At 45.0% G+C, this 20852-nt stretch overlaps 1 protein-coding gene across 1 annotated transcript; it reads left to right on the top strand.

The window, feature by feature from the left end:
• The first annotated feature begins 4999 nt into the window (after positions 1-4999).
• LOC123064404 (putative E3 ubiquitin-protein ligase SINA-like 6) lies at positions 5000-6212 on the top strand. Its single transcript, XM_044487893.1, has 2 exons — positions 5000-5272; positions 5378-6212. Exons 1-2 carry the CDS (start codon positions 5126-5128, stop codon positions 6110-6112), a joined length of 882 nt encoding a protein of 293 aa, XP_044343828.1. The 5' UTR covers positions 5000-5125; the 3' UTR covers positions 6113-6212.
• The last annotated feature ends 14640 nt before the right edge of the window (positions 6213-20852 follow it).

The raw sequence follows: 20852 nt of genomic DNA, 5'->3' as shown, positions 1-20852 counted from the left end.
GAGTTATTGATAAACCTAGAGAAACGCTCACAAGGCCTTGTGGCCAGGTGGTAGTGGTAGATGAGGACGTCATGTCGCACACAAAACTGGGCGACGGTAACCTTCTGATCGTGCCCGACACGACAGATGGTGTACTCGAGGTCGAAGCCTACCACTGGGTACTTCTCCTCGCCAAGGAACTGCTCCATAGTTTGGACGGAGCTCTCCACCGAGACCGGATCGTTTGTGTACACCACCGAGAGGGCCTTCCCCCTCATGTGGGTGTCCATGATGTGATGCGTAGTGAACTGCCTACCGTTGTCGTCGCCGGCCGCTGGGAACACCATTGGAACCACTGGATGTCCTCTCTGTATGTGTCGTCGTGGGTGTGTTTATTGTGTCGTGTGACGGGAGAGATGAAGGTAAATGGCCGCAGGAATAAAAAGGGGCCGGGCGGCCTGGATTCTTGGCGCGTCGCATGGCAATTTTTGCAGCGGGTAACTGCATCGTCACGCCGCGCCTGGCGCATCCGCATACACATGAACGTGTGTGATCATGCACTGGCCCCAAACACTGGTAGCGCGTGTGGAGGGACGAGGGCAGAGAACCTGGAGGGATGCTAGAGCAGAGCGCGCGTGGTGGGACGCGAGCAGAGCATGCCGCGGCCGCCTCATCCACAAGCAACCACACGCATAGAGCCGTTGAACACGTAGGAAATGGTAGCCTACAAGCCAGCCGATAGTTGCATTGCTGCATAGAGAGCGGATGTGTACTACTACCTCCGTCTTGGTCTATAGTCCCCTTTATATTCTGTGCCATACTTTGCCCTTAATTTAACCAACAAAATGTTAATGCATGTTATAAAAATTATATAATTGGAAACTATGTTCAAATACGAATCCAACTATATAATATTTGGCGACATGCATTCATATTTTATTAGTTAAATCTTACTTATAAACTAGGACGGGGGTATAGTAGGTAATTAAACCGCAAACGTTTTTTTTGTATTAACTGTATGTGTACGTGGCCTTTCGTCCTCCTCTCGCACGTCTTGTCGCCCCGCTGCTGCAGACGGCATACAACGCAAACTTGCGCAGTGCGCGGGGCCGTTCTTTTGGCCAAACGGTGGCTCGAAGTGGCGCCAATGAGTTGTCGGTTAGCCTGTTCCCGCGCAACCTCGCAGGTTCCTGCGCAAGCTTCCCGCCCGACTCGGTGAAATCCCCCAAAATCCCAATGCTTACTGGCATGCTATATAAACTCTCACGACCGGCGAGTCCTGCGTCACATTTTCGCCTCCCTCCTTGTAGCTTATCTCGTCTGCTTGTCCCACAATCGCCAATGTCACTAGTCCGTCATCGTCGCTCAACCACTCCGCGGTCATTAGAGGACAGCTCCAGCTGGGAGGCTACACCACGGCGGCGGCGCAGTCCCCGGCATAGTGTAGTGCGCGTGGCGTCCCTATTGGGTGTGGCGGAACACCCACAACACGCTCCGCCGCCGCTGCCCGTCGGTAGCTGTTGCCGGCCGCCGTTGCCGCACCCCGAAGGCGGGAGGTGGCCGTCGTGGCCGCCACCCCACTGCCGGCCATCACCGCTCCGCCACCGCGGCTCGAAGGCGGGAGGTGGCGGTTGTGGCCGCCAACCCATCATTGGCTGCCGTGGCCGCCAGCCCACCATCGTCCGCCGGGGTCATCACCCGCTCCACCACCGCCGCCAGAAGGCGGGAAGCCGACGTGGAGGCCCGCACATGCGTCAGCGACCTTGCGCGCTACACCGAGTTTCTGCGGGAGGAGGAGGAGGACCACCTTGTCGAGCATGCAAAGAGCCTTTCCGCCACCATGGCCGCGACACACGTCACCTCAGAGGCGAGGAATCATGAGATCTATGAGGAGAACCACCGCTTCGAGAGGGTTCGTCTAGAGCGGCAGAGGGCGTTCGAGTGAGCGTCGGTGAAGCTGCAGCAACGGCATGCACCGTATTGCAGTTGTCCAGCTCGTCGGTAGGCTCCTCCTCCTCTGCCTCTTACTGAGCTCGCTCGGCAGAGGAGAGGCTGCCAGAAGTAGTACAAAGCCCCTTGGTAGTAGTAGTAGTATTTAGGGGCTATTTTGTTCAGTTCCTCTGACTATAGATGTGATGGAACTGTACAACGTACTTAAAATTAGTTACTATATATAGTTAAACTAGCTATTCAAGTACGTGGTTGGCAACAATTAGGAAAATGTTTGGTCGGTTCAGGTGTCGAGTTGTACTGTTTGTATAAATAAAGAATGACTGCTTAATCTATGAATGAAATTTATGCTTAATTATTAAACTTTAGTTGCAAAAATTAGATAGTGCTAGTGATTTTTAGCTGCATATTTTGACAAATCGCAGTGTTACAAGGTTGACAAATGAAAATGTTACTAGATCAACAAATGTTAATCTTTCCAGTTTGACAAATGGCAACATAGCCAATATGACAGATGCAAATCTTACCAAATTGTTTATACGTGGTTGCACACGGGTCATCCAAAACAACCGTTTGCGTTGAAGGGATGCACAAATCCTGCGCTGCGAATATTTTCTTGACTTAAGGGGAAAGACCATAACTTTCACTTTGCATACGGGTGTTCTATCTAAAACGTTTGTAATCAAGAGCTGCAGAAATCCTGCTCAACACATTTTCCCTTCGATTCCTGGAGAAGTTGTCGGTTTGCATACCGGTGCTCTAACTAAAACGTTTGCAATGAGTGTTTTATATTTAAAAACCATTGACATTTTTTCAAAAGAAAATTGTTTGATAAGTATGTACATTAAGAGAGAAAAACGCAAGTTCGTTTAAACCATATCTTTCATTTAGTCACACTGCGAATTTATATTCATATGATCGAGAATCTGAGATACAATACTAAACCCGAAAAAAAATACTATTTCCGGCGGCGGTGGAGTTGGCATGCCGCACCGTCGTTGTCGTTATCATCCTCCAGGACGCCGTTGTTGAAGTCTTCAAGGTAGCACATAATGTTCTTCACTTGTAAATCAAACATCATATCATCGCGCGATCGACGAACGGGGGGCGGGAGGACGGCAACTGGCGGCGCTGAGAGGTATCGGTCGACGGCGACATCCCATGTCGCTGAGGGGGTGCGCGCACGGGCACGAGGGCGGCGAATGCTGATTTTCGTGCTGATTTTTTGATATATTATGCAGGTTTTTTCGACATCATATGCAAAAGATATTGTCGTTTTACTTTTTCCTAACACTTTTTTGCAAAACATGTCGAAATTTATGTTTTTAAATTTCCCTAACTACTAGATGTAGTAACATAACTACATCTCGAAGGATTTAAATTTTTGAAGTTTTTATCATTTCCTTTTGTTCTTTTCAAAACAGAAAAGGCGATATCGGGGGGTAGAGTTTGAAAATTGCCCTTTAGTCCCGGTTTGTGTCTCTAGCCGGGACTAAAGGTTACACCCCTATAGTCCCGGTTTATGATACAAACTGGGACTATAGGTTGGCCCTTTAGTCCCGGTTTGTGTCACAAACCGGGACTAAAGGGGCTCGTGGGGCCCCGGCCTGACGCGAGCCTGCCACCACCCCTTTAGTCCCAATTTTTGATACAAACAACCGGGACTATAGGTCAGAAATGAACCGGCACTAATGCATAGCCGTTCGAACCGGCACTAATGTTCACATTAGTGGCGGTTCATTTACAAACCGGGACTAAAGGGCTGAACATTAGGCACTTTTTCTACTAGTGAGGAATAGGTGTCATCCTCTGCGAACTCCTGCTCCTCGTGGTTTAACTTTGCTTTCCCCATTAAATAATCATTGCCTATGTTTTGTCCTGCCTAGATCTTTTCTCACACATTCTGATTTGGAGATTATGCTGGCGGTTCGTGTTCTGATCTGGAGGTCCTTCTATTCTTGTCTCTCCTTAGGTTCAAGTAAGCTTTCCTACTACCTATTCTCCACTATGTTATTTCTAGGATATTATGTGAAGCTTAGCCCCTATTGTAATCTTGGATATATTTTCTACCCTCTATGTTCCATCACCTGGTGGTTATCGCAGGTTGGTTGGGAGCCGATACTTGATTTTCCACATAATCCATAGTGTTAGCTTTTTCGTGCTCTAGCAACATTGTTCAAGCCTTCCTCACGCACTAATGCGAGGATGATCTTGGTTGGTGTCATCTTTGGTTATCCCCCTGTGTCTCTATAACCTCCAGCTACAGATGCCTGCTTAGAAGTCTCTGGACTAGGTGGTTGCGTGGTGTCGTGACAAATGGATTGCTCATTGTTTCTTGATGGCATCTGCCGAATCAAGGGGTTATTTCTCCTACTTCATGCAAGTAGCTAATCAAGATTTTTGGCGTCGGGGGTCTCCAAAATCTAGTACCTATTCCATGGATCTTTTGGAGGCTTGTGGTCATGTTGTTGTTATTTGCTGGTGGCAGCCAACACATCAGCGATGGCGTATGTGTCTATCGATAACAGTGAGAAAGGCGGAATGTGTCGTGATCTAGGTGAAAAGTTGTGATGCGTTTGTGTGCTCCTTTGTACTATTTGTCACACGTATCCCTTGTGCTTACACATGTATCCTTTTGTTTTTATGGGCTCCCACGTGTTTGATGGTGTTATAATCTGGCGATGGTGTTATAATCTGGCGATGGAGTCAAAAGTACTCCACCGTGTATCAATTAAGCAGGAAGCTACGGAGAAAAAAAAACAATGTGCTTACATTGATGTTCCTCGATTTTTCTAAAAATAACATGGATCTGCAATGGTCAACCTTTTTATCACACACTTGTAGGTACTTAAAAGAAAGGCAACATTAATGTATGGATAAACTAGCAATAATGAAATTGATTAAGAGCACGGCTTATATCTATAACTATAAGTTTGGGAATGGAAAGCACAATGAGGAAGCATTTATAGTGTAGTGTGGCTGCCTAGGCAACTTTTGTTCTCAGATCTCTGCTCTACTCCTCACCCACCTCCTGAAAAAGTTTGGCGTGAGACACACACACACAGGAGTTTTCTTTCCCCAAAGGCCAGCCAAGATGCAGGGTGCCGCCGTGGCCGCCGAGAGGAGGAGCAGGGCTTCGCCTAACATGGCCGACGAGAGGTCCTAGAAGGAGCGGCTGGACCTGCCCGACGGACACATGAAGCAAGAGGCGGCCGGTGGAGGAGATGGAGGCGCCATCGTTGGGGCAACGTACATCCAGCGAGTGGAACTCGCCGTGAGGATCGACAAGCAAGTGCTCCACTGTCCCCTCTGCACCCTCCCCTTCAAGCCCCAAGTCTTCCAGGTTCCTCTCTTTGTTTCCTTCTTTCTTCCTCGATTGGCGCCGGTGATAGATCAATTCTTTCGTGCTAATTTACGGGCCGTCTCCGATTTGTGTGCTTGCCTGCAGTGCAAAGCGGGGCACCCGGCCTGCGGCAGCTGCGTGGCCCTGCTGCCCTTCGGGCAGTGCAAGGCATGCGTGGACGACGGCGGCTTCTTCGACCCCTGCCCTGCGCTGGACGCCGTGGTGTCCTCCACCAGGATCGGGTGCCCCAACGCCGGCTGCCAGTGGTACGTGACCTACCACGAGGTCGCCGAGCACCAGAAAGCGTGCCCGCACGCGCCTTGCCAGTGTACTGAGCCCGGCTGCGGCTACGTCGGCGCGCCGCAGGCGCTCGCCGGTCATCTCCACACTGTCCACTTGGTGCCGGTGCGCGTCGTGCAGTACGGCAAGGTCAGCAAGCTTCAACTACCGATGTCGACCACGCAGCTGGTGCTCCTCGGCGACGACAACTGCGTCTTCCTCATGACCGTGGGGGCGCTCGGCGCCGGCGTGACCGCCGTGTCTGTGGTGTGCGCTAGGGCGAGAGCGGCGACGCGGCCACGGTTCACGTGCAAGATGTGGGTCAACCTGGAGACACCCCCGGCAGCAGTGGCGAACGGCGGCAAGGAGGACATGGTGCTCGTGGACATGCACATGAGGATCAGCTCGTCGCCCGGCGCCGTGGTTGCCGCGGGCGAGGCCACGTTCTTGACGGTGCTGCCAATGTACCTAGTGCCAGCAGCAGGAGACAGGGCATCCATGGAAGTTCCCCTGCACATCCGCATCGATAAGCTCTCCCCTTGGTCCGACGCATTGGTGTGATTAGGTCCGCTGCTGCTGATGGGAAACAAACGGTGCATTCAAGGCAGTTCGTGCTTATTTTGGAGTTGCAGCTGAAACTATTTGGGTGATGTTAATTAGTAGATGCAATTCATCTTTAATGTCATTGTTGGGTACTGTATTCAAATCGGAGGATATTATGGTTCGTGTTAATCATGTTGTGAAATGCATTTTCTTCCGTTGTTATGCCATTGCAACTTGCAAGCATTTCCTTTGCATATGTTGCAATCTATATATCTCAAGTCAGGAGTAGAGCTCAGTCTCATGTCAAGAAATGTTATCCATGCTACCAAAGCGATGCTTAATGCGGGTTTACTGGAGAATAGTGAGGAAGAAAGGAGGCCTTCTGTTAAACAAATCTGCCAAGCAGGATACCTAGCCAATGTTGATGCAGCATAGAGAGTATAACCATGCAGCAATTCCTAATGAAGCTTCTCTCAAAGTCTTCCTAAGGAATGAATCAAATCCATCTCCTTCCAAAGGGGTAAACTTATCTCTGTACATTGCTTAAACTGCTAATAATAAAGTGTTAAGCCATCTTTGAGGGCTGCAGTCTACCAAAAAAAGCTAGTAACTTCACTACACTAGCCATAATTCTTTTCCAGATGAATGAGCTTTCTAAGCAGAAAAATAAAAATCTGTTTTCTAACAAAATAATCTTTTGATATTAAAACGAAAACAAGTCATCCAACACTATAAGTGTAAACCTCTATTTACAAATGAAATGGCGGCGAGAGTTACCCTAGCAACCCATTGGTGTTGACTTATGGGCATGACATGCACTTGGACAACTCCCAACTTTTAGATCTAACTCACTGACATTTGATTTATTTTTTGGTTTTATTGATAGTAGAAGACTACGCTAGCTAATGGAGCATGAAAAAACTTTCTTTTTTAGTTGCCCCTCTTGATTTTGTGCACTATGCATGTCGGTGTATTTAAAACCGGGGTACCCCGAGCGTAACTACAACAGATGGACCTGCCCAAAAAGCCACCTTGCTAAGGTTTTTAATTTCGGTCATGGAAATTTTTGGACGTCACCGGAATATGCAAAATTTCGGAAATTCAGAACTTATTTCGGATTTTGAGTTTCAAAAATCAATATTTTTAAATGATTTTTAAGATAATTTAAATTTTAGTTTGAATTTGGCTCAAAATTTCAGGGTTGCAAGTATTTTGAACCCCACCAAAATATGCAAAATTTCGCTGAAATTTTGAACCCTCGGTACAATAAGAAACTACACTAAAATCCTCTTCATAATTAGTACTACAACATCCAGAAGGAGCCAATGGCGTGACAGTATGCCCCCTTTGTGTAGGTTTACTGCCAAGTAAATCTACCCTCTTTAAACCAGATCTACATAAAACGTCAGTAGTGACGTTTTGGGATGGTGCTAGGTGTCCCGAACAGGGGCCTCCTCAGCACACATGCCTCGCATGCAGACAGGTTTAACAGAGGCCGTGTGAGGTCACGTTCCGGCCAGGCATTTAATGTGAGTGCAGGCTATGGTTCATAGCCTACCGCTATCAGGGGTGACAAGTGTCGAGAAATCCACCTCGATCATCAAGTACGACTTTCCCACACCGCCCACTCTCTCGGTCAAGGCTATCAACGCCACATGCTCCTGCATGGACTTCGTGGAGTTGCTCTTTCATGGGGACATCAGACAACATATATCTTTTTATATTACAGAGTGTGATACTAATTTTTTCTATTTGTCTCACGAAAGCGTTTGATTGCTAATATATGCATCTGTTTTTCTCGTGCCTTTTCAGCAATATTATTGATGGGTAATGGTATGATGCATCAAGCATGCCATGTTCTATGTATTAGTGATTTATCTTTTTCTTTAACCTAGTAGGATTTATTTTAGCAGCAAAGTCGATTTTTTTAATCCCCAATTAAGCCTTTCACTTACTATCTTTGTTGTAGGTTATGATACATTATACTCAGTGAGGTGCAATTCCATTCCTCTGACTTTGGAGTTGTGATGTTTCTGACAACATTATAAAAACTAGTCTTCCACCCGTGCGGCTGCACGGGCTAGAAATTAAACTTTGAGAAGAATAAACCATATTACCCGACATCATATATCACTTAGATCAGTAGCATACATTGACTCCATAGTGTCCTTTCCCACCCACGCTCTTTCTCTACTTCTCCTGCATTGATATGTTGGTATAAAATTTTACTTCCTTTGAATGGATACGAAGATGCTATGCTTTATGAAAAAAAATACAGAGTTTAGTTCCCTTCGAACGGATTGTAAGATCATCTGTGTTATCATTATAGGTGGGCTAATTTCTGAATCTTCGATGTCACTAAGGCTGCTAAATTTTTGACGACTCGTTGCACCTAAAAATTAAATCATGCTAAATTGGATTACCAAAGGAACATATGCAATTCAGGATTAAAGCATAATGTAAAAAACTCGCAAATTTTCAAGCACAACATCAGTCATAAACTAAGTAATGCTAACGGAATCAGATGCATAGAGGTTGTATTGTTCGCCCTACCAATGGTTGTAGCAATATTGAGTTGATTATGGCAGCACTTAGCAGGAAACTCTACTTGAGTGCTGAAAAGAGCCACAATAATTAACTTCATTTCATAAAAATATATTCTTCCAAGCATGAGAAGCGTAGAGTACACCCAGTTTATCAACCTAATTTCTTTGGGCTTCTAGGTTAATAAGAAACACTAATAAAAAAGAAGTAATAAGTCTTGAAACATTCAATTGTCTTTTTACCAAATTGGTTAAAGAGCATGCACCTTGGCAAAGTAGCACAATATAGAACACTCGTTACTTTCCACTTATCTTGCAGGTCGGAAATATAAAAGCGCATACTTACTATTTCCAGTGATTGTTTCAAAACAAAACCTGCATGCAAAACTCTAAATAAGAAACAGTGTCGGCATATTATCATATTGCGCAGCTAAGAGTACTGTGAGGTATAGAGATGAACATTATCTGAGTTGGGGAATTAGATTTCTTTTATTACAATACTGTGTAGATTCTTTCATTTTAGTAAAAGGCAAACTCACAAATAGCTAACTCATTTAGGTAAGTTCAAGTAACCTTTCTTATGAGCATATCCCTATGTGTCATACACTTTGTGGCCAATGCCATTTTCAAAATCAGGAGTAGAAAACTTTATCTAACAAATTTATATAAGATAGTGCAGGAATAATTAGTCCAAAGACAAATATAAGAACACAATAGCTCAATCTCATAATACAACTCTGAAAATCACACTTGAATTCTCCCACAGCCGTCAGCAAACCCACTCGATTGAACATATAGTTTCCAGAAAATGCCATATTTCGTGGCAGTAGGGAGATAAAATAAAAGATCTAGAAACCCATGGAGTGACAAATCAATCAATACCTTTAGAAGTGGAGACTCAAGTTGACCTGCGAGGGCAGAAGTGGCAGTAACTAAAATAATGTAAAGTTTTGAGATAAATGATTCTAAATCCAATTCGTCATCAGCACACAATTATTCTTTTCTTGCATAAGCTTGCCGAAATACATTTTTATTTAGCGTTTCAAGTGTAGCTTCTACACAACTCTTTTTATAAATGTGAAATCACTAAAAGGACACTTTGACATGTCATGACAGAAAATACCTTTCTGTATTTTAAGGAGGTGGAAGCTTTAATTCTAAGTATGTTGTAACCGTGACTGGACGATCATATCTACTATTCGAAACAAAGCTACCCAAATAATATGGGTTTTCTAACTACAGTTGCAACAAAATCTTATATGATTGTCTTATATTAAACAAATGCTGACCTTGAGTCCTTTCGCCATATAAAATGGGTAACGATGTAAACAAAAGCAGGTGTAATTCAAGTACTACATGCATCTAGCTCAATTTTTGCATGCACGACAGTTCTATTAGACATGTCAATGAGAATTCTTTTAAGGTTGTATAACTTAAATGCAAAATGTAAGGATAATAGTTGAAGGTTGCGCAAGACACCTCTGATTAATGCTGGAAGAAAATATTAGATATGCCTTTCAGATAATTAGAGATTCAGTGATGGTACGTAACATGAAGAGCATCAGAAAGCCTCATATAAATTTCAAACTGTATGCTTGTATTAATGTAGAAGTGCTACTGCAGGGTTTACATGTTACTGCTGGTGGCGCTGCAATATTAAACTTTCTGATTCTCCACTGCTCGCGATAGTGCACAATCTTATGATGTGTGCAGATAGTTGACAAATACATACAGACTTTGACCTCCATTTATACAGATCTTAGAGATCGGTCTTATTTATTGGGGATAATGTGATGAAGTTAGTGGGCTTTAGAATAAATCATGGATTCAGTTTGATAACAGATCACTTGCCAATGTTGCAAAGTAAGAATAATGTGCTATGAACTGTTGGCGCGGGACACTACACAGTGAGATTGATTACTATGTGCGCTAATGAATAAATTACTTACTTTATATGGTGGAGGCAAGGATCGGTGGTCAGGGCCAACAACGCTTTTGTTGACCGGGCCTTGCAGTGCATAGGGATCTCGTCCAAGGCAGAGGCCGAAGTGCAGCTTGGGGTCTCGTCTGCATGCAGTTCGTGCAGCCCACATGGCCGTATCACGTCCTCCCGCACTCCCGCGTCCGAGAACAGCGTCGTGGAGTAGGGCATGCAGTCCTGCTGGTGCACGCCCGCCTCAACGTCGTCCAATCTGACGCCTGCATAAATTATAAATTCAGTTTGATAACAGATTACTTGTCAACGTTGTGAGGTAAGAATAATAGCCTATGACCTGTTGGCATGGGATACAACACAGTGAGATTGATTACTACGTGTGTGAGCTAGTCTACTTGAGGAATCAATCAAGGGGCTTTCTTCAGAAGAATAGCATCTACATACCTCCTAATTCCAGCTTCGTGTTTAGTTGCACACCATCTCGTCAGAAAGCACTCGGCGATTTGAGGCCTGCGCCACATGAAATCCAACGATGCCGGGGAGATGATCACGGCCCGTCTGTGGGACGATCGGGTGGACGTGGGACAATACGTGAGGACTATGAGATACATCATCCGATGGTTACAAACAAACAACTGGACACGTCTCAATGCGAGAACCTGGTGTTGCCTGCGAGACGCCGGCACGTTTGCGTGTGAAGCTGCTGATGGCAGCGGGACGATCTTGATGTGGACTTATGATGCCTTCCTGCCGTGTGTAAAGCTGCCGTCATAGGCGAGATTGAAACGCTGCTGCTGCCACCCGGATGTCCTCATAGCGCTTGAGCGAGCAGAATATACATCTGTAAAAAGCGATTAGATGTGTTTTCCCTTTGTTTCTTTTTTTTGAGGGAGGGTGAGGGAAGGCCGTGGATAGATAGGAGTCCATCTCAGGCAAGTCACATGAATACAATGAGTTAAGATCTAATGGTTATTTTGTAAATTGATTGTTAGAAGGGTAGTTTACACTTCCCTCACGTAACATGCATGCATGGACTCGTTTGGGTCGATCAGACAAAGAGTTCTTAACATATACACTATAAACTGCTAAGCATGAGAAAAAAATACTTCTCAGTTTTTTGTTTTTAAAGAAAGATTTACTTTTTCCTAGGAAAAGGAGACTTCCCAAGGGAGTACGACTCCAATACGTGGTAGTATTAGACATCAAGTCTTACTTTTCATCTGATGGCCGCAGATACATTATATATTAATCGAATGGTCAAAATTCCTTAATTCTAAAGATTAACGTGGTGCCTCTTATGGTGCCTTCAATTAGTGTATATATATATATATATATATATATATATATATATATATATATATATATATATATATATATATATATATATATATATATATATACTAGTACAAATGCCCGTGCGTTGCACCGGGCGGATAAATGGGCATAACCTGCTGCATGTGTCATTATGCATCAATTTTTATATCCATTTTTAATAAATGTTGATAATATGGTTAAACGTGGGAATTTCCTTATTTTTAATAAAAGTTGACATTTTAGCAAAAAAAAAGCATGTGCGTTGCAACGGTATGAAATAAATTTTAGGGTTTGCGTGATATTTTAGAGTTTATCTATCATGGTGAAATATCGAGCTCTATCTCTCAATCTGTTAGATTCTTCCTCGTCTTATCATGAATTCATATTTTTAGTTGACCACTTCAAAAATAAGATGACCATTAGATAGTAAAGAGTTTACAATGCTTGATGCTCTTTTGTTGATACACGACCACCACTGGCGGAGCAACATGCATCCCTGCAGGTGTCGTCGCCCCTCAGACTGGGCAAAAATAGTGAAGAAATTCTTTATAGAGATTTATAGATTGGAAAAAATAGAGATTTTGCACCCCCTAGAAATTGTTTTTTCTCTTTGCCCGCCCCCCTCCCCGAGTCTTCCTGGTCTAGCTCTGCCATTGACGACCACCAACAGTAGGAGCACGCCGACTGCGCCAACACGGTTGCTTCCCTTGACACCAACATCAGGGCTCGAACAGGATCAGGATAGGACATGCAGAGTTGCGGGTGAGATGATATGAGGGAGGGGAGTAGCCACATGCATAGAGGTGGTGCACGGAAGGACTAAGGACATGATCGGCATAGCCATGACCACATCTCTCTCTCTCTCTCTCTCTCTCTCTCTCTCTCTCTCTCTCTCTCTCTCTCTCTCTCTCTCTCTCTCTCTCTCTCTCCGGCGTGAGAGTCGAAATAGGACACAACCCCTCCTCCAGACCCAGTTCAAGCAGGATGCACCGTTGCCGTACCCTCTCAACTCTTTGTTCGTCCCTCATCTCTATCTCATCAACGGCATCAGGAACATCAAGACTCGAGGAATATATTGATGATCAGGTAGTCCATAGGTGAGCCCGAAATATCTTTTCCCCTAAGAAATAGTATTTATTTTCAATATTTTTTAAACAAATCTATCAGGAACATCAAGACTCGAGGAATATATTGATGATCAGGTAGTCCACAGGTGAGCCCGAAATATCTTTTCCCCTAAGAAATAGTATTTATTTTCAATATTTTTTTAAACAAATCTTTCCAATATTTCAGTCACACATCTTTTAAGTACTGTAACTACTAATGTATTCATAATTAAGATTAAGATATGGCAGGCTTAAACAGCAGCCAAGTAAATTGTACTATGCTAGCAGAGATCGACACCTAGCTCTACGCAGAAAAAGCAGAGACCGACACCTAGCTTTACGCAGAAAAGCAGAAGAAAAACATCACATCGTTTAAAAAAAAGCAGTAGCAACAAGCACTCAATCCCACCGACAATTCCTTTTCCACCACTCCACATCCATCACACCCAGCGCCACTTCTCCATGCCAGGAGCCCATACACAGCCCAGCCGCGCTGCAACAACGCCGCCGCCCGTACGCCGCCTCCCGCACCAACCGCGCCCGAGCAAGGAACTCCCCTCGACCCCCGGCGCCTGCAGCCCCTCCTCGCCTCCCCCCGTCCAGTCCGGCGACCGGCGCCATGGCCGGCTACCCACCCCCCCTGCAACTCCGGCCCGCTGCTCCGCTAACCTTCCCCCTCTCCATTCCCTTCCCTAACTCCCTCCTTCCCCCTCTCCATTCCCTTCCCTAACTCCCTCCCTCTGGATCTCTCCCTCACCTCTCACCCCCGTATCTTTTATGTACAGAGAGAATCACACCCGCGCCATGGATCTCCGACCCCGACGCTCAAGCTCCCGCCATTGTTCAGCGGCAGATCCGCGCCGCCCCGCCTTCTCCGACCGTGTCGGGAGCCGTCGTCGGCTCGTCGCTACCTGCTTCGTCTGGGCATGGAGACGACGAACACGAGGATCACCTGCGACGTCCAGCGCCAAGTCCAGCTCGATAGAGACCCTCTCTGCGCCACTGCGCACCGGTCCCGCTGCCCCCGACACCCCAGCCATCCACCGGAGAGAGAGGGGCTCCCCACCACCACCCAGCCCAACTCCTCCACTTCTCCATCTAGCGCCCACGGCTCTGTTCCGCTTTCCTGAGGCAAGTCCGCGCCGGTGATGCATTGGCCTTGAGCAAGTCCCCATCTGATCTCTCTCTTATTCTCTTGATCAGCCATCTCTGCTTTGTTATCTGGCTTCTTGATTGTCTACTTTCAAACATATATAAATTTGTAGGATTCAATACAAAGTTGCGAGGTGGGACTAATAGTCAATTTAAAGACTGCTGATGTGGGGAAGGACTGATGCATCGGCGGGCGGGTGGGTTATTTCGTTTTTTCTCTCGTCAATACCGGTTGGAGTTGACTTATTATTGTACTGCGGGTTGAATACCCAAAATCGCGGGGGCTTTTATGCAAATATGCCAATGACGTACGACCAGAAACAATGACTGCTTTATTAGTAGGTAAAGATATATATATATATGTGTGTGTGTGTGTGTGTGTGTGTGTGTGTGTGTGTGTGTGTGTGTGTGTGTGTGTGTGTGTGTGTATAAGAAGTTTGCAGTTTGCTCCATCCAACAGCCTATGTAAAGGTGCCCTTCCGAAAAGGTCATTATATATCAGTTGAAATTTGAAGCCATCAACCGATATGTATCTCAAGAGTCTATGATATATATATATATATATATATATATATATATATATATATATATATATATATATATATATATATATACCCATTTTTAAATATGTTCCCTACTATTTTTCTTTTCCTATTAACTGATACATGAAATGATTCCCTGAGGTGGCCAAATACATTACTTATGTACAATGCATATATGTGCTTCAATTTTCACTGTTAACAACTGGAGACATTGATGTTAATTGTAATAATTGGTCTTAATTTTTTCATTTGTCGGAGCACGTTTCTTGCCTGCTGGATCTTGCCCATTTAAGGAAGGCATGGTAAATTATTGTTAGACCTTGTTTCTTTGTTAGGTGCTTTTGTATCGCTTATTTATTCCTACCAGAATGTAGCAACATATATAAATAGATATATTTGTTTCCTTGCTTTTGCAAGAAGAACCGGCACAAGAAGCTGAGGTCGCTGCTTTGAATCGTAAATAATTGTTTCCTATTAGTACAATATTTTGATGCTCCATTGGTTGCAGAACTAAAATTATGTATTAGTTTGCATCCATTCAGTAGGAGAAATATCTTGAAAGCAGTTCACATCCAGTTAACATTGATGGCCAGAGATAGCGATCATGTCTAATGTGGGAAATGTGATACATTCATTATTTGTTTGTGAGACTCAATAATAGGAGGTGAGTCCTTTTTCCACTTTATCTGTTGGAGATGATGTCTGCGGATTTAGTGTTCAGTGGAGCGGCTTGATGCTTTAGGATACATCATGCTTTACACCTGAAATACGCTGCAATTAGTTTTATTGTAAAATATTGCATCACTTAGTATTTGTGATATACTACTTCAATCCATGCCACATTATTATTTCGAAATACGTAATCACAAACTTAAATATACTTGCTTTTCAGTTAATGTTGTTCCAAATTAGCTTTTGTTGTTTGTTTTATTGATTCTAAGTTTCTCTTCTCATTCTTGTATAGGTAAGGAAAACTTCCATATTGATGAGGATGATTCTTCATATGGAGTGTTACGGATCATGACAAATTGTAAGAGTGGGCCACAGTTTACAAGTATTTGAACAACTTTTTTTATTTGGATGCCTAGTGTCATTTCCCCTGTCTTTGAATCTTGTTATGAATGGGATTTATTTTGGATCCTCACCAATCCATGATGTATGTATCAAATGGTTGTATGCATATTCTTGTGTGTTACTCAATATTCTCTTGGTATCATCTAAAGTTACTAAAGAGTGAATCCATTGAACATCCTTTGGCTTGGGGATTTTTCTCTAGGGGCGGGAACGACACCAACAAGTAGAGTAGCATGTATCGCCGGACATGCCATGATTTCGTCATGGCAACGAGACAAGCACGAGCAGTTCACAACACTGCATTCATTTCTTTGCAGGGTCAAGTTTCAAAAGGAGAGTTGAGTAGAAAATACTTTGCAGGTCATGCCTGTAGTCTACTACATTAGCATTACCATATGTTTTGCTTGGTTTGCTAGTTCGGGAAGGAGTACTACTTACTTAATTTGCCGGGTTCTTGCTGATGCCTCTTCACTCCTGTACCGATGTTGTCCTCTACTACTGTGGCATGTGATCCATCGCCTCGGGACATGGCCAATGCATAGCCCTAGGGTGATGCCCCACATGCCATGTAGAATTGGATGTCAGGAGAAATAGGTTCCGATGGGGAAGCGGGATCCTCTGCAGGAGGCGGGTGCTTGAAGAGAAAAAGTGTGGTCCAGTGTAAAAAGCTGACAAAATTGAAGTGGAGAGTAGAGATTCATGTGTACTAGTCTCTACTTTCTATTCCTTGATGAGGCACACTAGTGATAGCTTGCATTGGGGAGAAAAATCAATGTAGCTGCCTCAAATTTCTTTTTCCCACGAGACATATGTATCCATATGCCATCACTGTTCATGCCCTCAGGAGGCATGCAGTTTTGGCCTGTGTAATGCTGTGTGACGGATGTGTGGGACAGAGGAAGCTGATTGAATCTCTTCTATTTTATAAGGGAGGAGCCTCGGTATAAACCATATTCTTACATTCTAGTATAGTCCAAATGCATCGTCCTTTCAAATAAGATTGTGTTTTATTGCTCAAGTGAAAATTGCACTCTATTAAGGCAAGTCGATGAAAACGGACCTCTCTAAATGTCCGCGGACATGTACAGCGGCTTGTTCTGACGGGTTCTATCTCAAGTAAAGAGTAGAGCTCAGTCCCATGTAAGAAATGCATGCATTTTGTGTACTCCATTGCTATCTGATGGAAAAAAAATTCCTTGCATAAAAAAATGCTGTGTTCAACTAGTAACTTCTACTACACGTGGCCATAATTCTTTTTGTTATGGCTGACCTTTATGAGATGAAAAATATCCATTTTCTAACAAAATAATCTTTATATATTAAAATAGAAACAAGTCATCGACACCAAACCAATCTACTTACAAAGTGGATGGCAGACGAGACTTATCCTACCAAAATATTGGTATTCACGTGGCTGCAACATCCTCTTCTGTGAATTTGCGCGTTATAGAAGGGAGGGCGGTGCACGCACAATCCAGAAGGGCCCCTAATTAAATGCCCAAATCACGTATGACGCACCATCGGACCATAGGGATCACCACCATGTCGTAGTCACGGTCGCCATCGCCCACTGCCCGACGACGGCCTCTTCCTGGTGCCGCTCCTCTGAGAAGGAGAGCATGCCACACTTCGACAGTCCCTTGTAGCCGTATTGGGAGCAGGATGGGGCACGCGAAGGGCCGTATCCGGGGAAGAAACCCTTGGTCTTTGCTTTTCTCAAATGCACGCAATCATAAATTTATTAAAATAGAAACAAGGAAATGAAACTAATGGCAGTGGAAGTAACCTTACCAAATTATTGGTTTTCCCAATGGGCAGGGCATGCATTAGGATAAGTCCTCAAAAAATTGGATCTGAGCCAATGTTTAGTTGCCCTCCTAATTTTGCGCCCGGCGAGGAGATTGCGAAATCCTTCATCAAAAAATGGTGTGCCCACGTTTTTGTAGGGCGGGTGCACACACAATCGAGGCAGATGATAAATCCTCAAATCACCTATGACGCATGTTGGCCATATGAGTCGCCACCATGCAGCAGTTACGTCACAGCACCACTGACCACCCCTCTATTGTCGGCAACTGTCCCCGGACAAAGACCACCACGCGGTGCTGCTTCTCCAAGAAGAAGTCCCCGCCACACTTGGACAGCCAGAGGGGGAAGCAGCGGCAGAGCATTTTTCGCGTGGCGGCGGCCTAGGGTTGTGGAAAACCCCATGGCATTTGGACGTCGTTTGGCTTGATGATTCTTCTCCACAAACGGCCTCGCCGAATCGATTTTGACAAAGGGCGTAATGCCGTCATGGGAAGGAGACAAGCAATAGCAGTTCACAGCTAGCACTGCACTCATTGCTTTGCAGGGTCAAGTTTGAAAAATAAAGGTAAAATGATTTGCACTAGCCACCCAATGAACCCATTAACAGTCGCCCAAAGGGCACATTCTAGCGACGTCCACGTCGGATTAGCTAGAAGACAAAAAGGTTTACTTCTACAAGAAAGGCAGAGAGGGATTGGCCAGCGATGAGAGAAAGGGATTGGTCCCCAGTCCCCATCCCCCGATTCCTCTCCCTCTCCTTTTCCTTGTTGCCGCCGCCGCCACCGGCGACCTCCCTGCAGCCGCCGCAATCAGCCACGTCCTCCCCAGCGGCTGACTCTCCCACCCCTTTTCTCCTCCCCTTAGCTTCTCTTCACCATCGATGACCTCTCCTCCCTCTCGCACCAGATCGAGCAGCATGTCAGGTAGTGCAAAGCGGAGCGGGGATGGGAGGAGAAGGGCAGACGGCGGCAGCGTCATCCTCCTCGCCCTTCGGCGCGTGACACCTGTCAGGGCCACGTCGGCTCCGTCGATCTGCCAGACCTAGGTCACCGGCGTGGCTGTTGTCCCAAACGAGAAGAGGAGTGTTCGCGTTAAGAGGCGGGGAGGGGGAGCAGCCAACCATGCTCAAGGCCGTTCGAAGAGGCGTCTACAAATCGAAGGTCAGTGCGTGGCGGCCCTCTCTCCTTCTCATCCCCTCTCACTCGAGCGAAAGTTGCGGACATATTGGCAGTGGCCCGTCCGCGGCGTCGTCCTCAGCCAGAGAAGGGGAGAGAAGGGCGAGATGAAGAGAGGAGGGAGAGGGAGATATGGTGAGTCCATGGAGAAGCGCCACCGGGGGCAGATCCGACTATCAGCGGCAACAAGGCCATGCCCCCCTCTACCTCTGTGCCGTCACCCAGGTACTCATCCATCTTGCTTCTCTACCTGCTAATGGTTGTTTAAGTGTGTCTCATATACAGTAGTAAATGTTGCACCCTCAACGACTACCGATGACTGATGCAAACCATACAGTAGTAAATGTTGCACCCTTGACGACTACTGAAGGCTGATGCAAAGCTTACAATAGTAAATGTTGCACCCTTGATGATTAGAATAGAAAACAGTTTGGGAAGATGAACAACGATGCCATTTAATCTACTTGTTAAAAATATAATAACAGTACAAAAAATATTCACAAAATTTTGAATAACATATTAATACTAAAAGCATCACAGTTCATATTCCCCAAAAGAAACATAGTTGTGTCAAGATCAAATGAACATAGATACTTCACTCACTCGAGGGTTACAACATTTCCATGACAAAAGTTGAGCATGAGCCAGAGCAACAAGTAACGGTATAATCAGTCAGCCTAACACACTGTGCAACTCCAATTTAAGAGGAACACATTGTGCAACTCAACACCGTAAAGCACCGTAACAACCAAATTTCCAAAGATCTAACATCTTGTGGATTCACCATGGATATTGGGACAGTGCCGTCGATGCCTATGCATCAATAGTAATCGTTGTGCCTAACCTCCTCCCAAATTTCGTCATCCTCGTCGCTAGTCTCATTATCCTCATGGTTATCACTATCCTCATCCTCCTGTGCCTCCTCCTCCTTGTTGTTGTAGCTCTCATCATCCTCGTCGCTAGTCTCATCATCTTCGTCTTCATCGTTGTCCTCGTCCTCATCTTCCTCCTTGTTGTAGCTCTCATCGTCCTCATCCTCCTCCTCTAGTTCGTCATCGTCTCCATACACCATCTCTGTATCAATTGTCACGCTAAGCACGACACGGGTGCCACCTCCACGGCAAGCCTTGGGAACGGTGAGGAAGTAGTTTGTCGGCAGTCTGTCAGAAAGCGACGTGCTCCTGATCGTATCCAGCGTTGAGGCCTGGTAATGGCCCTTGAACCAGGAGAAGCCCACGGAGCACCCGAACTTGGATTACGGTGCCGTGTGCTGCCCGATACAGACCAGCGAGATCTCGTGCAGTGGTGTGGAGTCTGATGTCTACTACGCAACCTTCTCCTTGTAGACGTTGTTGGGCCTCCAAGTGCGGAGGTTTGTAGGACAGTAGCAAATTTCCCTCAAGTGGATGACCTAAGGTTTATCAATCCGTGGGAGGCGTAGGATGAAGATGGTCTCTCTCAAACAACCCTGCAACCAAATAACAAAGAGTCTCTTTTGTCCCCAACACACCCAATACAATGGTAAATTTTATAGGTGCACTAGTTCGGCGAAGAGATGGTGATACAAGTGCAATATGGACGGTAGATATAGGTTTTTGTAATCTGAAAATATAAAAACAGCAAGGTAACTAATGATAAAAGTGAGCACAAACGGTATTGCAATGCTAGGAAACAAGGCCTAGGATTCATACTTTCACCAGTGCAAGTTCTCTCAACAATAATAACATAATTGGATCATATAACTATCCCTCAACATGCAACAAAGAGTCACTCCAAAGTCACTAATAGCGGAGAACAAACGTAGAGATTATTATAGTGTACGAAACCACCTCAAAATTATCCTTTCTGATCTATCTATTCAAGAGTCCATAGTAAAATAACACAAAGCTATTCTTTCCGTTCAATCTATCATAGAGTTGATACTAGAATAACACCTTAAGACACAAATCAACCAAAACCCTAATGTCACCTAGATACTCCAATGTCACCTCAAGTATCCGTGGGCATGATTATACGATATGCATCACATAATATCAGATTCATTTATTCAACCAACACAGAGTACTTCAAAGAGTGCCCCAAAGTTTCTATCGAAGAGTCAAGACGA

This window comes from Triticum aestivum, chromosome 3B (genome assembly GCF_018294505.1).
Source record: "Triticum aestivum cultivar Chinese Spring chromosome 3B, IWGSC CS RefSeq v2.1, whole genome shotgun sequence".
NCBI lineage: Eukaryota > Viridiplantae > Streptophyta > Magnoliopsida > Poales > Poaceae > Triticum > Triticum aestivum.
Note: the sequence above shows the minus strand (reverse complement) of the source record. Positions and strands in the feature narration are given on the sequence as shown.